The sequence below is a fragment of the Octopus bimaculoides genome, chromosome 3 (genome assembly GCF_046866305.1).
Source record: "Octopus bimaculoides isolate indiv1 chromosome 3, ASM4686630v1, whole genome shotgun sequence".
Classification (NCBI taxonomy): Eukaryota; Metazoa; Mollusca; class Cephalopoda; order Octopoda; family Octopodidae; genus Octopus; species Octopus bimaculoides.
Genome location: NC_142930.1, coordinates 59,853,067 through 59,875,162, shown reverse-complemented (window position 1 = coordinate 59,875,162; position 22,096 = coordinate 59,853,067). Strand labels below are relative to the sequence as shown.

At 33.7% G+C, this 22,096-nt stretch overlaps 1 protein-coding gene across 4 annotated transcripts in view; it reads right to left on the bottom strand.

The window, feature by feature from the left end:
- LOC106874729 (uncharacterized) overlaps window positions 1-22,096 on the bottom strand; it is a 1,612,306-nt gene that overhangs the window by 898,662 nt on the left and 691,548 nt on the right. For all 4 annotated transcript variants that reach the window (XM_089349018.1, XM_089349017.1, XM_089349026.1 and 1 more), the window contains one exon: window positions 778-845. In XM_089349018.1, the coding sequence (XP_089205144.1) occupies window positions 778-845 (68 nt within the window). The remainder of the gene's footprint in view (window positions 1-777; window positions 846-22,096) is intronic.

The window sequence follows — 22,096 nt, the reverse complement described above, 5'->3', positions numbered from 1 at the left end:
TCATCAGTAGCAAATTATCATTATGATTATTATTCATAAATAAGGAAGTTGAAATGAAATGGTTAAAATATATAAATTTATTGTATATATTTTATATCTTGAAAATCATATATACATTTAGAATAAAATATTCCTTTGAACTTTAATTTTTTTTTATTCAGACAGAAAATGCTTAAAATTCAGATGTATTAAATAAACAGGAAAGTAAAATGTGATCCAACTTCTTTTACTTCTTGTAAATAATTCTTTTGTAATCCTCTTAAAATATAATAATAATAATAATAATAATAATAATAATGATAATAATAATAATAATAATAATAGTACATCTCCAGTGTTAGAAGCTGTGCAAAGACAATAAACAATAAATAATAATAATAATAATAATAATAATTGTTTGAAAATATTGTAAAAGATATTATCCAGTAAGCATATGCAATTATGTTCTAACTTACTTACTTGGACTTTAGAAAAGTATGTCATAGAAGTTTATTTCTTAAATATTAATCAAAAACCATTTGAAATTGAATCATACTACAAACTTTATGAAACACGAGAGTAAACTACAAATGTATGTACCAGTACTGTAATATTCCATTTACTTTGCTAGCTAGATGGATTAGTTTTCATTTTGTCCTTAGTTTAATGAAGTAATCTGCTTACTTAAATTTAAACAAATAATTTCCTAACTGTTTTTACTATCATAATTCTTTATTAATTTGTCCTTTTCTTTCTGAAACTGATGTAAGATGATATATGAAATAGCATTTAACTTACCACATGATCCCTGATTTTCCTTCTGTCTTTGTGTTCAGATGGTAGCTTGCTTAGTTTTCCCTGTTTACCTGAAATTGAATTAAATTTTGTATTTTTAATTAAATTATTAACAAATATATATTCTACTATCCAAAGTTCAATACAGATATAAATGCATATAAACAAATTCATTTCCTGCAAGAGAAATAAAATTTCAATTTGATAATTTTATCCATAAACTTTATATAGTTAATTACTATGTGCAAAAACATAGTTAATCAGTTGATATACTTTTAACAGCTATTTCAAAAGTCTCTTAATAGAAGGTGAGATAGAGATGTAAAAGTTAAAGTTAGGGGAATTTATGGAATATAGTAGGCTACTTGAGGGAACACTACTTTAGCTCCAGATATATTCTATTGGAATTAATTTTACAAAGAGGTATATGTAATGTAAAATTGTTGCATTTTAATTTGATCAATTGAAATAACTTAATATACAAATAATTATAGTTTATGTATCTGTTTTATTGTAGCAATTCATTTCTGAATAACATTGGCCTCAATACATTTTTTTAGATGCATTCTTAACGGTATAACATTCATGACTTTAACATTTGCACACTGTTTTTGCAACTACTGGAAGCATTCCTTATTGTTAATTGCTCTACTATGATAGAAATGTGGAATTCTTTATGGTAAGGTAAAACTGATTCAAAGACTATTATATAACAAGAACAGTGCTATAAGTAAAATTTCAATGTCAGTGGATTTGCATCTATCATTTGTTTGGGGTGGGAAGGATTCTGAGTTATGCAGAATGGAGATTTGACAACATCAGCTTTTACAAGATGATTAAAATTATTTTAAAATATTCTTCTTCTCTTCATATGTAGAAATGAATGACAGCTTTTTAAGAATTTTTAAAATTATTTTCAAAGATCTGTTAGAAATCTAAATGCTAAGGTTAGACTAAGAATTTTAATTCTGAATATTTGATCAAGCAGCATTTAATTTTATAGAATTAAAGCTTCCTCAGAAACTGGACTCCTAAGAATAATTTGATATATTAGGTCTAGAGCTCTATCAATAATGGCTGAAATATGGTTATGCTGTTCAAACCACTGAAGTCAAGAAGAAAGGCTGCCAAAACAATAATAATGACATAACCATACACTTACAAGTAGGCAATAAATTGTGAATAATGGAAGTGTGAACAATATATTCTAAATAAGGATTGTTTGAGAGAAAATTGATGAGACTGGCGATACAATATCACAGAATATTAATGCTAATGGCTAAATTATAGGTATACAACATGATGGACACAAAAGAAGGCTTTCACATTCATTTACTGCTGAGTATAAGCAGAAAACCTTTGAGATATTAGAACAATTTTCTTTCCAATTCAGTGTGCTATCTGTTATGATATGTAGTTTATAATTTACTATAGATTTTATATTGTAATTGTATAAATCAGAGAAAATATAACAGCATTTTACTTTATTGCTTTCTCATATGTTCATTGGTAATAAGAGTTATCATTACATGACTCAGTCATTTGTTACATGTGCTAGCTGTACATTGGATCACGTTCGTTGTTCTGAGTTTCTTCATCTTCTATATTTACATTGTACTTTCACATATGCAAAAGTTTAATTTAAGCATAAACTTCACAAAACCATTTATCTTGAACCACCCCTTGAAGAAATAAAGAAATACATAAAATGGCTATGGACACTGCATCACCATCTAGGGTCAGTAATCAGGTGTATGTGTATATACATTTATTTATTTATACACACACATGTGATTTAGTGGTTAGGGTATTTGGCTCATGGCTGTAAGGTTGTGAATTTGATATCTGGTGGTGCATTGTGTCCTTGAACAAGACACTTTATTTCACATTGCTTCAGTCAATTCAGCTGGCAAAATGAAAGTAGTAACTCTCTTTCAAAGGGCCAGCCTTGTCATATTCTGTGTGATGCTGAATCTCCCTGAGAACTACTTTCAGGGTACTTGTATTTGTGGAGTACTCAGCCACTTACCCACTTACACATTAATTTCAAGAGCAGGCTGCTTTGTTGAACAACTGGAAACTTTTTTGTCATAACTGATGGAGTGCCAGAAGAAATATGTATATATATATATATATATATATATATATATATATATATATATATATATATATATACATACAGTCGCCATGATAGATCGGTGACCAAAACATTCAATTTTTTTTCTCCGTGTTTTTCTCCTTGTTTTCTCCGTATTCATTCTGTTGAAGAGTGTAGCTCAAAACGTTAAAGACTTTCTCTATTCCCGAGCGTTAAACTAATACATCCTTTTGTTGTTTACACCACCTGTCCTCGTCTGTTGTTTTTTTCATAAATTCTCCCATATATATATGCTTATGTTTGTTTTTATTACGGTTAAATATAAAAACAATTTAAGGTTAAACTGAAGGATTAATCGATACTTTTTGGCAGAGTACATATCAATTAACTTTTATAAGGAAGAGGCTAACAGTGACTTCGAAACTTGAGCTGATGAAGATGAGTAAGCTAAAACTTCAAAGACACTATCAACTCTTTCCTTGTAAAAGTTAATAATAAATAGATAAGTAAATATATACATATATAAGTGAAGGGAACAAGAATTATATAATCAACTTCATTTGCATGTTTATTCGAGTTGAAGTAGAATGTTCTCTATGTGGCTTGTGTGTTTTCTCGTCTCTGTTTTGTTTGCAATGTCCTGTACCCAGATATGCACCTATACATACAGGTGGATGTCGGTATGTACATACCTGTACGTATATATGCATATACTTATTTACTATTTGTTTTTACATGATTGAATGCAGCGTCTCCAATTGTAAGTAGTTTTTCGTAACTTCATATTTTCCGATGCTACTCTATCTCCTTCTCTTTCTCTTCCTCTATCATATTTCCCCCTCTCGTTCTTCCTCTGTTACTACTACGTATCTCTTTTTTCCCCCTCGTACTTCCTCTCTTTCTCTTTTCCTCTCGTTGCTCACCTATTCTTCTACTTCCTCCCTTTGTTTATCCCTCTGCCACTCTCTCTCTTCCCCTTACACCGGCATGGTCACATGCTTCCGGTCAATAATCCTTTTCTTCTTTGGCTGTCGCCGAGCAAACACGCGAACCACTTCGTCCCTACTTTCAAGTTCGTGCCTCACAGCGTTCATACACAAACAATTTTTCTCGTCTGGCCGTAAAGCCTTTTCTGTTTGTTTTCCTGTCTTGTTTTTTGTCCGCCATGACATTCCTCCATGGCAAGATTTAATTTGTGTATACAAATTTAATTTGCGGTCCATGGGAAGAGCTGTTTTAAAGATGCGTCCTGCCTAGCTCTTCGAAACGCCGGTGTTAAAACAGAGGTAGCTGATGAAGTAGAATGTTCTCTATGTGGCTTGTGTGTTTTCTCGTCTCTGTTTTGTTTGCAATGTCCTGTACCCAGATATGCACCTATACATACAGGTGGATGTCGGTATGCACATACCTGTACGTATATATGCATATACTTATTTACTATTTGTTTATATATATATATATATATATATATATATAAACATCTATATACACACACACATACATATATATATATATATATATATATAATTCAAATTTGCAGAAAACAAAAGATGAAGACAGGTGAAAGAATAACAAGCGGGTTTATTAATTTAATGCTCGGGAAAAATGGAAAAGTATTTGATGTTTCGAGCCTATGCTCTTCAACAGAAATGACTGAGAGGGGAAAAAAACACAGAGAGAGAATGAAAAAACAGAGTGAGGTAATATTTGTGTAGGGACTAATAGTTCGACATGATGAAATGGCCAGAAGAAAGAGGCTGAGTGAAAGGGACATAATAACAGCGTGTACGGGAGCATGTGTGTGTGTGTGTTTGTGTATGTGTTCAAGTAACCTAGTGCATGCATTGTGTGGAGTAATGTGCGTTTCATGTATTTGTGTTTGTGTGTGTGTATATATATGTGTATGTGTGTGGGTATATATGTGTGTGTGTATGTATGTGTATATATATGTGAGCGTATATGTATACACACACACACATGGGTGAATAATGAATCCATATATAAATTACTATTCATAAGCATTCATAGAAAATACAGAGAATATCATCATAATCATTCTTTAACATCCATTTTCCATGCTGGCATGTGTTGGACATATATCTGAATATGTATGTTAATACGTATTCAAATATGTGCACATGACTAACCAGCAGAACCTAGGCATAGGAAGAAAGTAAAAATACGAAGGAGACAGAAAGTGAGAGAATCTAAGTTATTGTGATAAGCTTTAAAAAGAGAATGAAATGGCGTGATGATGTTGTAAATCTGGCCTTTTTGTCTCTAGCTTGATTGACAACAAATAGGCTCGTGCAATAGCAAGCATATAGTTATATATATGGATCACAACACATGTATACACATACACAGAAAGTATGTATGTATAAAACATACAGTTATATACATGCCTACACAGATATATAGCCCCCACACACATATATATATACATATATACAAACACACATATACATAGATACAGATAGACGTATAGAGACATATATATAATATATATATATATATATATATATATATATATATATGCATACACAAATATAGACACACACACACACACAAACAATTACAAAAACATACACACATATATATACCTACATATAGAAATATATACATATATATGGACAAAAACTCACACAAATATGTAAACAATTCACATACACACACACATACATAAATAACTGAAGGAAACACGAGCTTACACATGCAGGTATAGAACTTACAAAAACGCTTTAATTGTATATCTATATGCTCATGGATAGTGACATATAACGATGATAGTAATATATACACATATAGTTTTATCAGACATATACAACAATGTACACATGTATATACATAAGTACAGTTATATATACATACGCACTCACGCATAGACATATAAGATGATGCACAAGCACCCATCTCTGAGTTTACTGCATCCTATAGCAGAAACAATTGTAAGCTGATGGAGGTGTTTATGTAATTCCTGTTCCTTTTTCATTTGTTTAATTTCATATCATACTCTATACCTGCTTAATGCTTTACTCTGAAGTATATGCGTACTGAATTGTAACACTAGGTTATTAGTATTACTCTGCCTATTTGAAATCTTAAAATATATTTATATAGGATGTGGCTTCAGATTGATTTGTTTGATGAAAACCTTTGAGGTGGTGCCCAAGCAGGACCACAGTGCAATGACTGAAACAAGTAAAAGATAGAAGATATATATATATATATATATTGTCAATACTTGCATATTAAGAAAGTATGCAACTGCTATTTATTTCATTAAAAAATACCCATTCACTTAACATTTTGTCTGTGTGTTCTAACATGTGTTACTATAACCATAAAGCAATAGATTCTATTGCTTTGTTTTGCATTTAGCTATCAGACATAAATTTTCATGCTTACCATTCCATCTTAAATATTATCACCATGAACACAACTGAACAGACATTTCACAAAATTTTATTGATAATCACATGTATTATTTGAATGATGTGAGATTGTATGAAAAATATACTGCAAGCATCAAGCTATTTGTTAATATTCTTATTCCTGAAATATTACATAGACACCACACCAGTCCTGAAATATAACAATTCGTAATCCTTTTAGTCTACCAATGTCAGGGGAATTAACTCAGCTTTTCTAAAACAATCATTCATAATTTCTTGTGCATGTCAGTATATAACTTTGAAAGAAAAAAAAATAACACAAAGCTATACTAGCAATGTTAATTTCAAGAGATTAAAATAGGATCTTTTTCTTTTCTTTCTTATTTGTATGTATTTAAAAAAAAAAAAAGACTTTAAAAAAATGTTGCAAAAATTAAGTCAACAAGTGTATAAAATGATAAGGTATAAATGTAATAATTTCAACTTCTCACATTCAAATAACCAGTATTCTTTTCAGAATCACATCATTTTAAAATGTAATTAAGGGATCAAAATGAACAATATATATTAATAACTCAGAAAAAAAAAAAAAATGCAGTCATATCAAAAGTCTTAATCTTAAATTCCTTCTATTTTCTATGGTTCATATTTGGTTTGGTAAATGGTTTAGCAGCTTTCTGGCCATGTCTAGGCTTTGTTTTCAAAGATATAGACTGTTATATTCACCCTAGCATTTGGCCACACTCATTTTATTAACTAAAGAAGGAAAAAAGACAAAGATAACCAGGATGAGATATGATTTCAGAATGTAGAAAGACCACAAAAAATTTTAGAGATTATTAATGTATCATCTACCAAACTATAAACGAGTTTTTTTGCATATATTATCTCAAAAACTTCTATGACACAATGTAAATCAAAAGATTTTATGCTGCTGCCACCACCGCTGCCGCTGCCACCACCATCACCATCACTACTGCCACCACTACAACTGACAACGATGACAACCATATCATCATCACCATTGCATCCACTTTTTTATGCTAGCACCCATTGTGCAACACTATATGGTACTATATTCCATGCTTGGGTACCTTCCCTGATGTCTGATCTTTAGGTATTTCTTACAACTAAAATATATGAAATAATTCATATATTTTAATTGTATGGTTAGTTGTAACACTAAATAGAGACGAAAAAAAAATAATAATAAGTGAATACTAGGAATTAAAGTAAATTTCAGATAATACAAGCCATAGTGTTTAATATCAAATTAACATAGCTCATAATTACTTTGCAAAACCTTATTCATTTTTATGTCAGATTTGATAAGGAATGGGTAATAACACACACACACACACATACACACACATGCACATACGCGCATGCGCACACACACACATACACACAATACACATGCACACACTCATAAATTAAAAAGGCAAAGCAAGTTTAAGCCATCCCTATCATGTGACCTTATAAGAATTGATAAATTATGTTTGTTTATTTCATTAACATGAACACAGGTATAAGTGTGTAGTAAGAAGTTTGCTTCCCAACTACATGATTTCAGGTTCAGTCCCAGTGTGTGTCACATTGGATAAGTGTCTTCAACTATAACCCTGGGCTGGCAAAAGCCTTGTGAACGGATTTGGTAGACAGAAACTGAAAGAAGCCCATTGTGCATATGTGTGTGTGTGTGTGCATGCATGTGTGTGTGTATATGTGTATGCATGTGTGTGTGTGTATATGTGTATGCATGTGTGTGTGTGTGTGTGTTTTTATGCCTATGTTTGTCCTCCACCATCACTTGACAACTGGTACTGTTGTGCTTGCATGCTCATTCCGTAGTGGTTTGGTAAAAAAGACTGGCTGAATAAATACCAAGATTTTAAAAAGAAGTACTGGGATCAGTTTGTTCGACTAAAGTCCTTCAGTCCGTCCAAAGTCTGACAACTATCTAATGACTGAAACAAATCAAGGATAAAAGATAACAATAAATTTAACCATATCTAAGTGTGTCTGTGTCTGTGAGTAATGGATTTATTTCCCATTCTGTTTATAATATATATTATGAAATTAATTTTATGCTTCCCTTGATTAATCAGTGGCTTTCTTCACTTCTGCAAACCAAATTTAACTGATGGATTTTTTTATCTCAGTCATCTTTTGTCAGTGTTTGAAAACAAGTCATCATGCTTAAATTAGCTGATTAACCATCATGCAGACACACATGTGCATGTGCACGTACACACACAAACACAGCTGTACCAAAAATCAAATTTGTGAGTCAAATAGGAAAACACTGAAAGTAAATGCAATGCTTCAAACTCACTACACTGATTGGAGTGCAAAGTAATTCATGTTTACTTTTCACTTTAGCTCACCAAAATACACAAAATTTTTCATTGTCTCACAGTAGTTCATGCTAACTTTGATATTGGTTAATTATTTGCTAGACATGATATTATTGTCATCAAATTGTACAGCACTTGAAAAGTACCACCCAGTTATTCAAAACAGTGCAATATACTATAATTGTCAAATAAAACAAAATGATACAATATGCTCCAATACAATAATATGGTTATATTGAAGGACAGATACAAAATTCGTTTTATTAAAAACGTCAGACACCAAACATGCGTATTGAATATAAAATGTAAAGTGAAAAGCACAATGTAAAAATCAAGTTACAATGTTCAGAGATCTGAGTACAAGATTTTGGCAAAGGTAGCATTGAAATTCTAAGATGTATAATTCCAGAGTGCATGTGTTAATAAGTCATTTCAATGGTAATAACTTATGCACAAAATCTACCTCACAAGATCTGATAAATCAAGGCTTTTACAACAGCAAGAATAACAACAACAATAATAATAAGAGACCCTAAGGTAAACTGCAAATATTTAGATGCGTGTGAAGGAGATGGCATCCACCATCCACAAACATATGGGAAAATATGGAAATCATGCAAACTTAAAGCAAGGAACAGGACTGATACCATCAAGTGATATCTGCTGAGACCTACAGCTTTAATATCATAAAATGGTCAGCAATGAGATAAGTAAAATTGTCAAAAATATAAATGTTTCTTGCAATGCATTGCATGTTTCACCAAAAGCAGATGTAGACACACTATATATATCCTGCAAAAGGGTGACAGACATGGACTGATGTAGCTGCAACTGTCTCTAAATATAGCAACTATAGGGTTAGCTACTTATCTAAAGAAAACTGATGACTGGATGCTTGAACTTGTTTGCAAGCATGAAATTACCAAAAGAATATACTGAGTAAGGTGAAAGAAAAAACCCACTGTGAAACGAAAACAAATAAATACAAACTAAGAATGTAAAGACAGACAAAGTGTTGCCTGTTAAGCATTTTGTCCAGTGTGTTAATAATGATTCTGTCTTTATAATAATAATAATAATAATAATAAATGTAATAAATGCCCTGATGCAGTACTAGGCACTGGCTCTCATGGTTTCTGATCTTAATTGATTGGAAGTGCTATCATGTACATATTTTGTCTTGGTATAAAAGATGGGCTACAGCAAATATTCTGCTCAATACCACAGATTTGCTTGTCAGTTGTTTGACCATAACCAGTTGAGCATGTCCCCTGGTGGTTGACAACCCTTATTCAAGGACCTTTTGAGCAGGATGGGCTACTCGACCTAGAGATAATTCTAACAGGGCCCCACCTGCAAGGCCATGCGCTGTTTATATTGATATGAGATTCACTATGCTGCGCACATATAATGGTGATGCATGTGCCTGGTGTACACTTATCAAACGAGTAGTCATGATGGGTATATTGGGTTTCGTATATTTTACCCAAGTGTCACATTGATGGCATGCACTGATCTCTAACTCAACAACAACAACATTAATAATAATAATAATAATAATAATAATAATAATAATAATAATCTTTTCTACTATAGACATAAGGATTGAAATTTAGGGAGGGGGCTAATTAATTACATCAATCCTAGTGCTTAACTGATTATTTCCTTGATGGAATTTGAACTCAGAATGTAAAGATAAAGTGTTGCTAAGCATTTTGGCCAGCATGCTAACAATTCTGCCAACCAATGATAATATAATAAAAGACAGCCTGACCACTGTTTGTCTGTCCATCACAACTTATATATCGGAAGTAAGAAGAAAGGGATGAGTAAAAGTTGTTGTTGAGAGAGAAATTCAGAATGTGTGTGTGAAAGATAGATAAGAAGTGTTGTTACCATAGTAACTCACAAGTTTTGATTAAAAACATGAAAATTTTAAATGCATGTCTGTCAACATAATGCAACACAAACTTCAAAATATGTTTTTCACTAATATGCTATTAACTGGCTATACCATATGAGACTATGCCATTTCTGTTACACGTATATATACATACACACACATATATATATATATATATATATATATATATATATATATATAAATACACACACACACACACACACACGTATATATATATATATATATATATATATATATATATATATATATATATATATATATATACTTATGCTTTTGTTTGTTTGTGTGTGTTTTGTTTGTCTTTCAACATATAAACAATGCAACACGGACTTTAAAAACGACTTTCACTATAACGACAGTGTCGTTGTTGAGAGAAAAATACAGTGAAAAAGAGGGGAGAGGGAGAGAGAGAGAGAGAGAGGTGGGAGAAGTAGAGTGTGTGTGTGTGTGTGTGTGTAAAAGATAGATATAGTGTTGTCATCATAATAACTAGTGAGACTTTCACTATATAACAGTCCACTATCAACTGGCACATTACAACTAGTTTCAGTAATAACGGCCATATTATTGTCATGCACAGCCAACCAGATTGTAAAAGTCAAAATATTGTTCAACGAATATTGTTCACTCTGTAAAATATGAAAAACGTTATTTGAAATAAATGTAATTTGTTCAACAGTATTCAAACTGTTATTTATGTTCATTGAGAAAGTCAATCTAAACACTATTTAAACAAATTAATGAAGGTTCATGCAAGATTAACAAATATTTTTACTGACAGCATAGCGATGGGTAACAACCTAGCAATAATGATAATAGAGATAATACAGTTAGTAACAACAACAATTTGATTTGAACAGATGGATAGAGGAAATAGGCATAAAACCTAGTTTAGTACAGCTCCAGAAAACAGTATTATTAGGGACAGCTAGGATACTTAGGAAGGTTCTTGGCATCTATGGTTACTTGCTGTAGCCTGGTGCTAAGAATTTCTTTCGAGCAATCTAATCTGTTCTGCGTGTATGAAATAATAACAGAGCTTATTACATACAGTATTCAGGTGTGCAACAACTTAGAAAAACCTAAGTGTGTGTGTGTGTGTGTGTGAGAGAGAGAGAGAGGAGAGAGAGAGAGAGAGAGAGAGAGAGAGAGAGAGAGAGAGAGAGAGAGAGAGAGAGAGAGAGAGAGAGAGAGAGTTGATTAGCTCAATATAAGCAACCTCCTTTTCACCAAGTATTCAAGCAATTGTATGCTTTGTCTGTATTCTTTCAAGGCAAGTAGCTATTTTTCCTTTTTACATTATTCAGTTTACTTATTTGAAGAACTAGGTAAAAGTTAGTGAAACTCCAGAGAAACAGAGTATTGGAACAACCAAAATAAGTCATACTCTCCTGTGTCTATTAATACTAACATATATGCACATATGTGTGTGCTAATTCGCTCATTCAATTACTGCAGCTCACCACTTTGAGTTCCTCCAGTACCTTTACATTTCTAGAATTCCACTATCTCCACCAAGTCCTCATTTACTGAGTTACCACAACTAGGAGTCTATTATACATCCCTCTATAAACCTTTCAACTTCGAGGAAATTCATTCATTGAAAACAAATATTTTTCAATAATTTCCATCTTTTCTTTTCAAGCAGCAACATAGAGAAACATGAACCACAATGAATGTGAATCAATACAAGCAGAGCAGAAACTCTGAAAATTGTACACATGAGCTTTCAAGTCACAATAAAAGCAATCCATGTAAAAGAACTACAACTCCAAATAAAATCTGATCCAGTGTAAAAGAGTCACTATAATTCTAAGAGACAGCCTCTCAGCAGTATGGTTGTTGACAAGAAGAGCACTCAGTTGTAAAATCACTCCAGAGACATGGTAGTCAAGATAATTGCATGTTCATATTTAACAGTTATTATGTTACAGTTGTATGTAGTAGTAAGATGTCCAAGTGGAAGCATCTAATGTGTGAAAACTCTTTGGTCAGGCTCAAGTGATCACAAAAACTCTGTTCTTTTCACATGTGGAAAACAGACATCAAGCAACAATTTACCCACTACTATAAACCACAATTTTTTTTAAGAAGGTACAAAACTTCACAGTTGCAAATACCAACTCCGGTACAAAAATATGTCTGGAGAAACTGTGAAGAAGATGGAGCAGATAAAAGTGGGTAAGTTTTGTGTACAAGAGGTGGTGAGTTACCTGAACCAGATACTTCATAGGCAAGGTGCACAGGTACAGATTCTTCTTAATATTGGGGCAATTAAAGTAATTGCCCACTACTATGTGACAAAATGTGACAAAATAGTAATGATTAGACTTGTCATGTACAGTGAGGTAGCATCAAACAGCTCTGCATTTGCACTCAATCAAGAGTGACAGATGAGTAAAAGGGCCGTTTCTGTGAGACCCTGTTGCAGATTACCTTGTAATCTGTTAATGTAAGTGGTTTTAATAAACATGGTGAACCAACACAGTGACTATTCCTGTGGACATGGAGACTATGAATACTTCATGATGATAAAGAGAAATAAACTCTTTCAAAGTTTACTAATGCAAATGACTTCGCTCTCTGCAACAGCAGCTTCATAAAATTAGCCGAACACTTTACCACCTAATCAAGTGAACACATAAGTCAGACAGACTTCAAGCTCACCAGAAAACAGGATGGATAGATGGTTATGAATACCGTCTTTCTCCAGTGAAGTTTGTCCCATTCAACATACACTGGTGAGTAGTGACTTCAGAGTAAAAGCTAAATGGATTCAGAGATACGAGTCAATTTGAAGGAAGCATTGAAAATTAAAAGATCCTTTAGCAAGACAAAGCTCTAGAGATATTCTAGGTGACACCTAGAGAAAGTCAGAAATTGTGGAGGTAACTTACGATGAGCAAGTGAACAAATCTGTGGTTGGAGAAAAGGAGAAATAGTTGTAGGATGATACAAATAACAGAGTCATAAAAGCTAAGAGACATGCTTGAAAAGAGGTGAGCTGGAACAATATCCAGCTGCTAGAAGAAAAGCTAAGCATCAAAGGAACTTAGTATGCAAATGAATACCCTTCAAGACTCATTTCTCAGTCATCATTAGTTTGTCTCCATAACAGATAATTTTAGGACTGGCTGTTCCTGAGAACTCTTGTATGTTGATGATCTGGTTGTCACATATGAATTTATTGAAAATTAAGAGAAGCAACTCAAAATACTGAAGCAAAAGCTAGAAAAAGAAATGAGAGGTTTCAAAATAAATAGTAGAAATGAAGGCATGACTCTCCTAACTATGCCCAAAATGCAAAAGAGAATTAGCTAGGATTTCCATTTATTGTACATAATGTAAACTATGGGTGTACAAGAGACATGGTGGGATCATAGGAATCTGACATAACTAAGATCTTATATGTAGCAGGTGCACAGGAATCATTTACAGCAAGAACTCCTTGCACAGGAAGTTTGACAGAAGCAGTCAATAGTTTAGCTTGCCTAGATAAGCAATGTACCAATGGAGGTAGCTGCTTCAAATGCATAACAGCCAGAGGGAGAAATGAGGGAGAAAGTTTAGGAAGTCATTACCTCTATTAGAAACAAAGGCATTCTCTCTTTGAATAAAATGTAGACTAGTGAAATATGGATATTAGTGCAGATGTTACACAAAAGTTGGAAAGAAATGGCCTGTGAAATGTGTAATGTTAATGTGTATGGATGAAAGAGCAAAGATCAGCTGACATAAAAACTGGGTATAGCAAGACTTAGACATAAAGTCTAATACAGAGATGTTATGTATGGAAGAAGAGAATTGGGTAAAGGAGGGTAAAGGAATCATAAGAGAAAAAATATGTAGAAGAGGAAGGCTGCTGAAAATAGGAACGCACAAAGAGGAAACATGCTATTCTGGAAAAACCCATCAAAATCCCTAAAATTATGATGAGGATCACACACACACACAGATATATGTATATATATATATTTATAGTGGAGGTGCATGTCTTAGTGGTTAGGGTGCAAAAAAGATTGTGGTTTTGATTCCTAGACCAGACAATGCATTGTGTTCTTAGCCAAAACACTTCATTTCATGTTGCTACAGTCCACTCAGCTAGCAAAAATGGGTATTCCTGTGCTGGACCAGTGTCCCATCCAGCAGGGAATATATGTGCCACAGAAACTGGGAAATATTCCTATGGGTTTATAACACTTGAGATGGAACTTTCTCTGTTTTGTATACATATACATACGCATATATGTATGTGTATGTCTGCATATATGCTTATGTGTGCATATATATATATAAATATATATCATCATCATCATCATCATTGTTTAACGTCCGCTTTCCATGCTAGCATGGGTTGATATATATATATGTATGTATGTGACCGAGGAAGACCATTGCCGACCTTCAGGAACATTGTGCGATCTAAGGTCGGCAATGGTCTTCCTCGGTCACGAGTGGACGGCCATCATCATCATGCATGTATGTATGTATGTATATATATACGCACACATGCACATATATGTATCTATCTATATATACATCCAGACACATACTTTTATACTCATACACAAATATTTTATATATTTATCATGCTCTGAAACATATGGGTATTGAGTTCTAGCTCCAGGTTATTTGTATCACTATGCCTAAATGATATATATGTGTATATATATATATAGATAGATATAAAAGAGGAATGACTGTAAAAACACATTACAAAGGATATATCGAAAACAATTCAAAATTATTTATGGATATATAAGTGGCCAGAATATGCAATCAAAAACGTTTTTCATAAAAGAAGATTGTTGAATTGTGAATAAATCACAATTATAACATAGAAGGTTATAAAAACCCTTACATGTCTAGAAATAGCAGTCAAAACCGTTATAAGGCAACTATAAACACTCTTATTATATCTCCTCAACAATAAAAGTTGTTGGCGAGCAACATAACATAAAAATTTATGATTTAAACAAAAATAAAAGGTTAGCCCTCTATTGCATTTTCAAAGTTAGGAATCAAAAATAGATCCATTTTTCTCATCAGGAGAACATTCTTGTACATAGAAATTAACACAAAAAACTTACCTTGGAGTTTAACATGTGTGCTGACTGGCAAGAATAATGTGTCAACGTCTATCTACACTATTCAAATTCTGAATTCAAACATCACGCACAACGTTTATAAGAAGAGACCAGTTAAACGAGCCACGGCAAAGAATTGGATATGAGTGAAAAATAAATAACAGAGGTTTTGACTGCTATTTCTAGACATGTAAGGTTTTTTTATAACCTTCCTCTCTTATACTTGTGGTTTTTCACAATTATACACTTTCCTATATATATATATATATATATATATATATATATATATATATATTTCATCATCATCGCCGTTTAACGTCCGCTTTCCATGCTAGCATAGGTTGTACAATTTGACTGAGGACTGGTGAAACCAGATGGCTACACCAGGCTCCAATCTGATTTGGCAGAGTTTCTACAGCTGGATGCCCTTCCTAACGCCAACCACTCAGAGAGTGTAGTGGGTGCTTTTACGTGCCACCCGCACAAGAGCCAGTCCAGGGGCACTGGCAACAATCGCACTCAAAAGTCCTTACACATGCCGCGGGCACAAGTGCCAGAAAGGCGTCGCTAGACACAGATGCCATCACAATTTCGCTTTCGCTTGCCCATGTATATATATATATATATATATATATATATATATATATATATATATATATATATATATATACACACACACACACATATACACACATATACATCATCATTATCATCATCATCATTTAACGTCCACTTTCCATGCTGGCATGGGTTGGACGATTAGACTGAGGACTGGTGAGCCAGAGGCCGCACCAGGCTCAATCTGATCTGGCAAAGTTTCTACAGCTGGATGCCCTTCCTAACACCAACCACTTTGAGAGTGTAGTGGGTGCTTTTAACATGCCACTGGCACAAGGGCCAGTCAAGCAGTTCTGGTAATGGCCACATTCGAAAGGTGTTTTTACTTGCTACCTGCATGGGAGCCAGTTCAGCGGCACTGGCAAAGACCACGCTCGAATGTTGTTTTTCACGTGCCACCTGCACATGTGCCAGTAAGGTGATGCTGGCAATGAACACACTCATATATATATATATATATATATATATATATATATATATATACATATATATATGTATGTATATATATATATATATATATATATATATATATGTATATTTATATATAATAATAATAATAATAATAATAATAATAATAATAATAATAATATTAGGGATAAAATATATTATAAATTTTTTCTATGTGACAGTAGATTTTCATCGATGAGATCATAAACCTTGGTTCTTTTCCCTAAAACTATATATATATATAATCAAATGAATAATAACGGACGATGGATAATTGCCACCTCATAACAGTTGATTGTTACACATCCTTTTAATAGAAGAATGAGAACATTACTCCATTACAAAAAACCATAATCATCCGATGAAATGTCATTTTGCAAACAAAGGATATCCCAAGAATACAGCAGGGGTGTGGCTGAAGTCTGTTGAGGCCAACTATAAAATGGAAGAATGAGCAGCAAAGTTGGCTGTTGAGGTTAAGACTATAGTTTGTGAAAGTGTGTAGTATGATAGTTAAGGTCAGCAACCTGAGTGAGATAGGAGTCTGCTAGATTGGTTCTTAGGTAGGCTGGAGTGGGGTGTAGGTGATATTTTGTTGTAGTAGGTTTAGAGAAGTGGAGAGCTGGAAGAGGACCTAAGATAAATTAAGGATAAACAATAAAAATAGAAAAAAGAAGTAAAAAGCAAAAGTGAAGGAAAATAAATGCATACAAGTCAATTAGGCATAGGATCAGGGTTTCGGATTTGCTAGCTAAGGCTAAAGATCAAAGAGAGGAGGGCAGAGATACACAGTGGTTGGCATTAGGAAGGGCATCTAGTCATAACAGACAATTGGAATCTGGAGAGCTCCCAGCTGGCCAGCTCCATGCCAAACTGTGCAACCCATGCCAGCATGGAAAGTAGATGTTAAATGATGATGGTGATGACGATAAAAGCAATGGCTGAAGGTACAGAAAAGTGGAAATAGTGGGCAGGAAAGATGATGAGAAATGGAAGTGATTGCAAAAAAAGTGGTGGGAGAAAAGTAACCAAAAGGGAGGGAATGAAGTGCATGACTATTCTGCTCTTGGGTGATTACAGCAGCAAAGTAGAACCTTAGAGAGAGATGTGATGAGTGTTAAAGGATGAGATGTGGAGGAAATGCATGATGAGGCACAGAGAGAGAGAGAATAGAGGTGGAGTAGGACCTAGCACATACAAGTATTACCAGGAGGATATCATTTCTGCTGTGGTGGATGGATCTTCTCAAGTACAGAAAAATGCCACTCATTTTGTTCCTTTGTCATCTGCATAAAGCTTAGCCTTCACTATTTGTCTTCTTGGTTCTTCCTCTCCCAAAAGTCTCATCCACTTTAAGCTATCAGCACTTTTTTTATGTGACTGTCCTCAGTCTTCTCTCTTGCACTCTACATCTAGTTCTTCTTATGCCTAACTTTTCTCTCAATATTCTAGCAATTTTATCAAAAATACACACTAACATTGCACATCCAACAGAGTATACTCTGCACGAAGCATTTCTGTTCATACAATCTTCCTTTCATTTGTTACCAACAAAGCTCTCTGTTGGTAACAAATTTACTAAAAGCTTTGTTGGTAAAAGCTCTCTGAAGTTTCTCCATCATATTCTTATTCTAGCAACTACACTTTTGAGACATCTTCCACTTCTAATTAGGTCACCTAGGAAACAAAAATTATTTACAACTTCTAGAGAGACTCCAGGGTATTTGGGAAAATCAATTCCCCATGTATTTTTAGTCTTTATGGCTCCTGTGAAAGTGCATGGCTCAATGGTTAGAGTGTTAGGCTCACAATCTTCAGGTAGTGAGTTCGATTTTTGAACCAGGCTATGTGTTGTGTTCTTGAGCAAAATATTCTATCACACATTGCACCGCAATCAATTCAACTCCTTTACTTCATGTTGCATCTGTAAAACTGAGTTGTGACACCACTGATGCTAAGCTGTATCAGTCTTTGCCTTTCCCTCAGATAACATCAGTGGCATGGAAAGGGGAGATTGGTATGTATGGGTAAATGCTGGTCTTCCATAGACAACCTTGCCTGGACTTGTGCCTTGGAAGGGAATTTTCTAGGTGCAATCCCATGGTCATTCATGACCAAAGGGGGGGTCTTCACCCTTTCACTCTATGGCCTCTGTGCATCTTCCACACACAAACACTACTTCCTCTGTTAACCTTCCTATGATTTCACTTCATGTCTTGTGTACACTGCTTAAAGCAAGAAACTAGTAAGCAAGAATATATCTATATGCATAATGAGTAAGAATGCATCAAAAAGGTGTATATTGGATACAGACAATTAGTGCTCAGACCAGCCCAGATATCTAAAATCCAAATACTAAATGAAGGAAGATGGAATCCAGGCAAACTGGGTTGGTTAGTGACACTGTACTGGTCAAGCTAATGAAAGCATAATGATAAAGAAGAAAAAGAAAACAGATGGATAGTAGGTTGATAATAGAATTAAAGCATTTATAAAATAATTACACAGAAGTGAGTATAAATATAATTTAGCAATAAAACAGGAAAATAGTCTTACAAAGAAAGGTAGATATTCAGAAATTTCATATTCAAACCTAACAAATAAGAGAGAAGAGGATAAGGGTAATCCTTTACATCTGTTCCTAGGGTTTAGTGATCATATACACACACACACACACACACACACACACACACATACATATATATATATATATATATATATATATATATATATATATATCCAATAACACTATCCATATCACGTCCTCACTTTGTTGTTTTTTGTTATTGTTTTTTTGAACTTATATATATATATATATATATATATATATATCATATACATATGTGTGTGTGTGTGTGTATGTATGTATGTATGTATGTATATATATATATATATATATATATATATATATATATATATCTGTAAAAATATGTGACACTTATTCGGTTGCCATGATAAAACTCCGAGTTTCGGATGCCGGGGTGGGAACTCATGCCAACATCTCTTCAGTTATCCGGCCATTGAAAATTCCTGTGAAAAATGACCGTTAAACAAAGGGAAATTACTATGTGAATGATCGTTATTAAGACAAAAGAGCTATAGACCGCTAAGTAAGGGGAGGGGGTAAAGGTAAGGGAGTAGATAAGTCTATAGTGTTCACGTAAGCGCACCAATCCGTACATTCGCCTATATGTATATGTTAAATCAGCCTCGCTTGAAACACACAAATGCTCACCCACATCCTTGCCAAAAACTATACATATATGTACATATACATATATATGCCCGCATACATGAGTATACCCGCATACACACCCACACACACACACACTCAACAACCTCGCACACATACACAAGCAAGCAAAAAAAAATTGATAGGGCTAAAAGCAAAATACAGAAGAAAGTGTGGGAAAGCTATAGGATTAAAACGTGTCTAATATGCGCATACCTTCGCATGCACGCACATACATCTATATACGCATGTACCTGCACACATTCACAAGCGCGCACATAATATCTTTCTTTCTTTTGTTGCCCTTTCTATCAATATATATATATATATATATATATATATATATATATATATATATATATGTATATATATATGTGTAGGTGCAGGAGTGGGTGTGTGGTAAGTTGCTTGCTTACAAACCACATGGTTCCGGGTTCAGACCCACTGCGTGGCACCTTGGGCAACTGTCTTCTACTATAGCCTCGGGCCGACCAAAGCCTTGTGAGTGGATTTGGTAGATGGAAACTGAAAGAAACCCGTTGTATATATATATATATCTATATATATATTTGTATGTATGTGTGTGTATATGTTTGTGTGTCTGTGTGTGTGTCCCCAACATCACTTGACAACCGATGCTGGTGTGTTTAAGTTTAGCAGTTCAGCAAAAGAGACCGATAGAATAAGTACTGGGGTCGATTTGCTTGACTAAAGGCAGTGCTCCAGTATGGCCACAGTCAAATGACTGAAACAAGTAAAAGAGTAAAAGAGAGAGTATATATATAAAACAAATAATAAATGAGTATATGCACATGTACGTACAGGTATGGGCATACCTACGTCTATCTGTATATATAGGTGCATATCTGGGTACAGGACATTGCAAACAAAACGTAGACAAAAAAATAATAATAACTAGAGTACAGAAAACACACAGGCCACATAGAGAACATTTTCCTTCATCAGCTATATATATGACAGATAGATTTATATAGATTATCTAATATCTGTTTTTATGTTAAGTTACAATAAAAACAATTTTACATTAAACTGAAGGATGATTTAATATTATATGTGGAACACATATATTTTTACAAGAAGCATGACCTGCTATCCAATGTGTGTGTGTGTGTGTGTGTGTGTGTGCGAGCAGATAGACACACAGAAAGGTATGCATACACATGTAAATCATATAGTTTGATAGGATCCAATGAGTCAAAGGACTTCTTTATCTAGTGCCTCAGTTTTAGTATGATTTTGCAATGGGATGCTCTTCCTAGCACCAACCACTTTACAGAGTGTAGTTGTTCCAGTTTTTCATGAGACCCAGGACTATAAACATGTTACTCTTCGCAAGAGGGTTATACAATGCCTGTAGTCCTGGCATGATGATTTGATGGCAAATAGAGTATTGGCTGTATGTGCAGACAACTTCAACAGTGTACTAGGTGCATTTTACATGACATAAGTACTGGTGAGTTTGCTAGTAACTTGCAAAGTTAAATAACCTGCACAACTGAGAAAAAGAGTAAGAGAGAGAGAGAGTAATTGAGATGGTGCCGTGAGAGTAGTGTGATACCAATTATGGTGAGTGGAATAGATTTTTTTTTTGTGTATATTTATACATTTACAAAAAAAAGATATATATATGTATATATACGTGTGTGTGTGTGTGTGTGTGTGTGCATATATGTATATATGTGCATTTATGTATTTGTGTGTATATATAAATATGCATGTATATATATATATATTCTTTTATTCTTTTATATGTTTCAGTCCAATGACTGTGGCCATGCTGGAGCACCACAAACATTTATATATACATACACACACACACACACACACACACACACACACATGCACACACGCACAACAGGTTTCATTCAATTTCTGTCTATCAAATCCACTCACAAGGCTTTGGTTGGCCTGAGGTTATGGTAGAAGACAGTGAGACAGAAGCCAGAACCATGTGGTTGAGAAGCAAACTTCCCACCATACAGCCAAAACACCACATTTAGACAGAGAGATAAATATACATGTACATGAATATATGTATATATTTATCAACACACACACAGAGGCAGAGAGATAAATATATATGTACATGAATACATACATACACACACATTATATATATATATATATATATATATATATATAT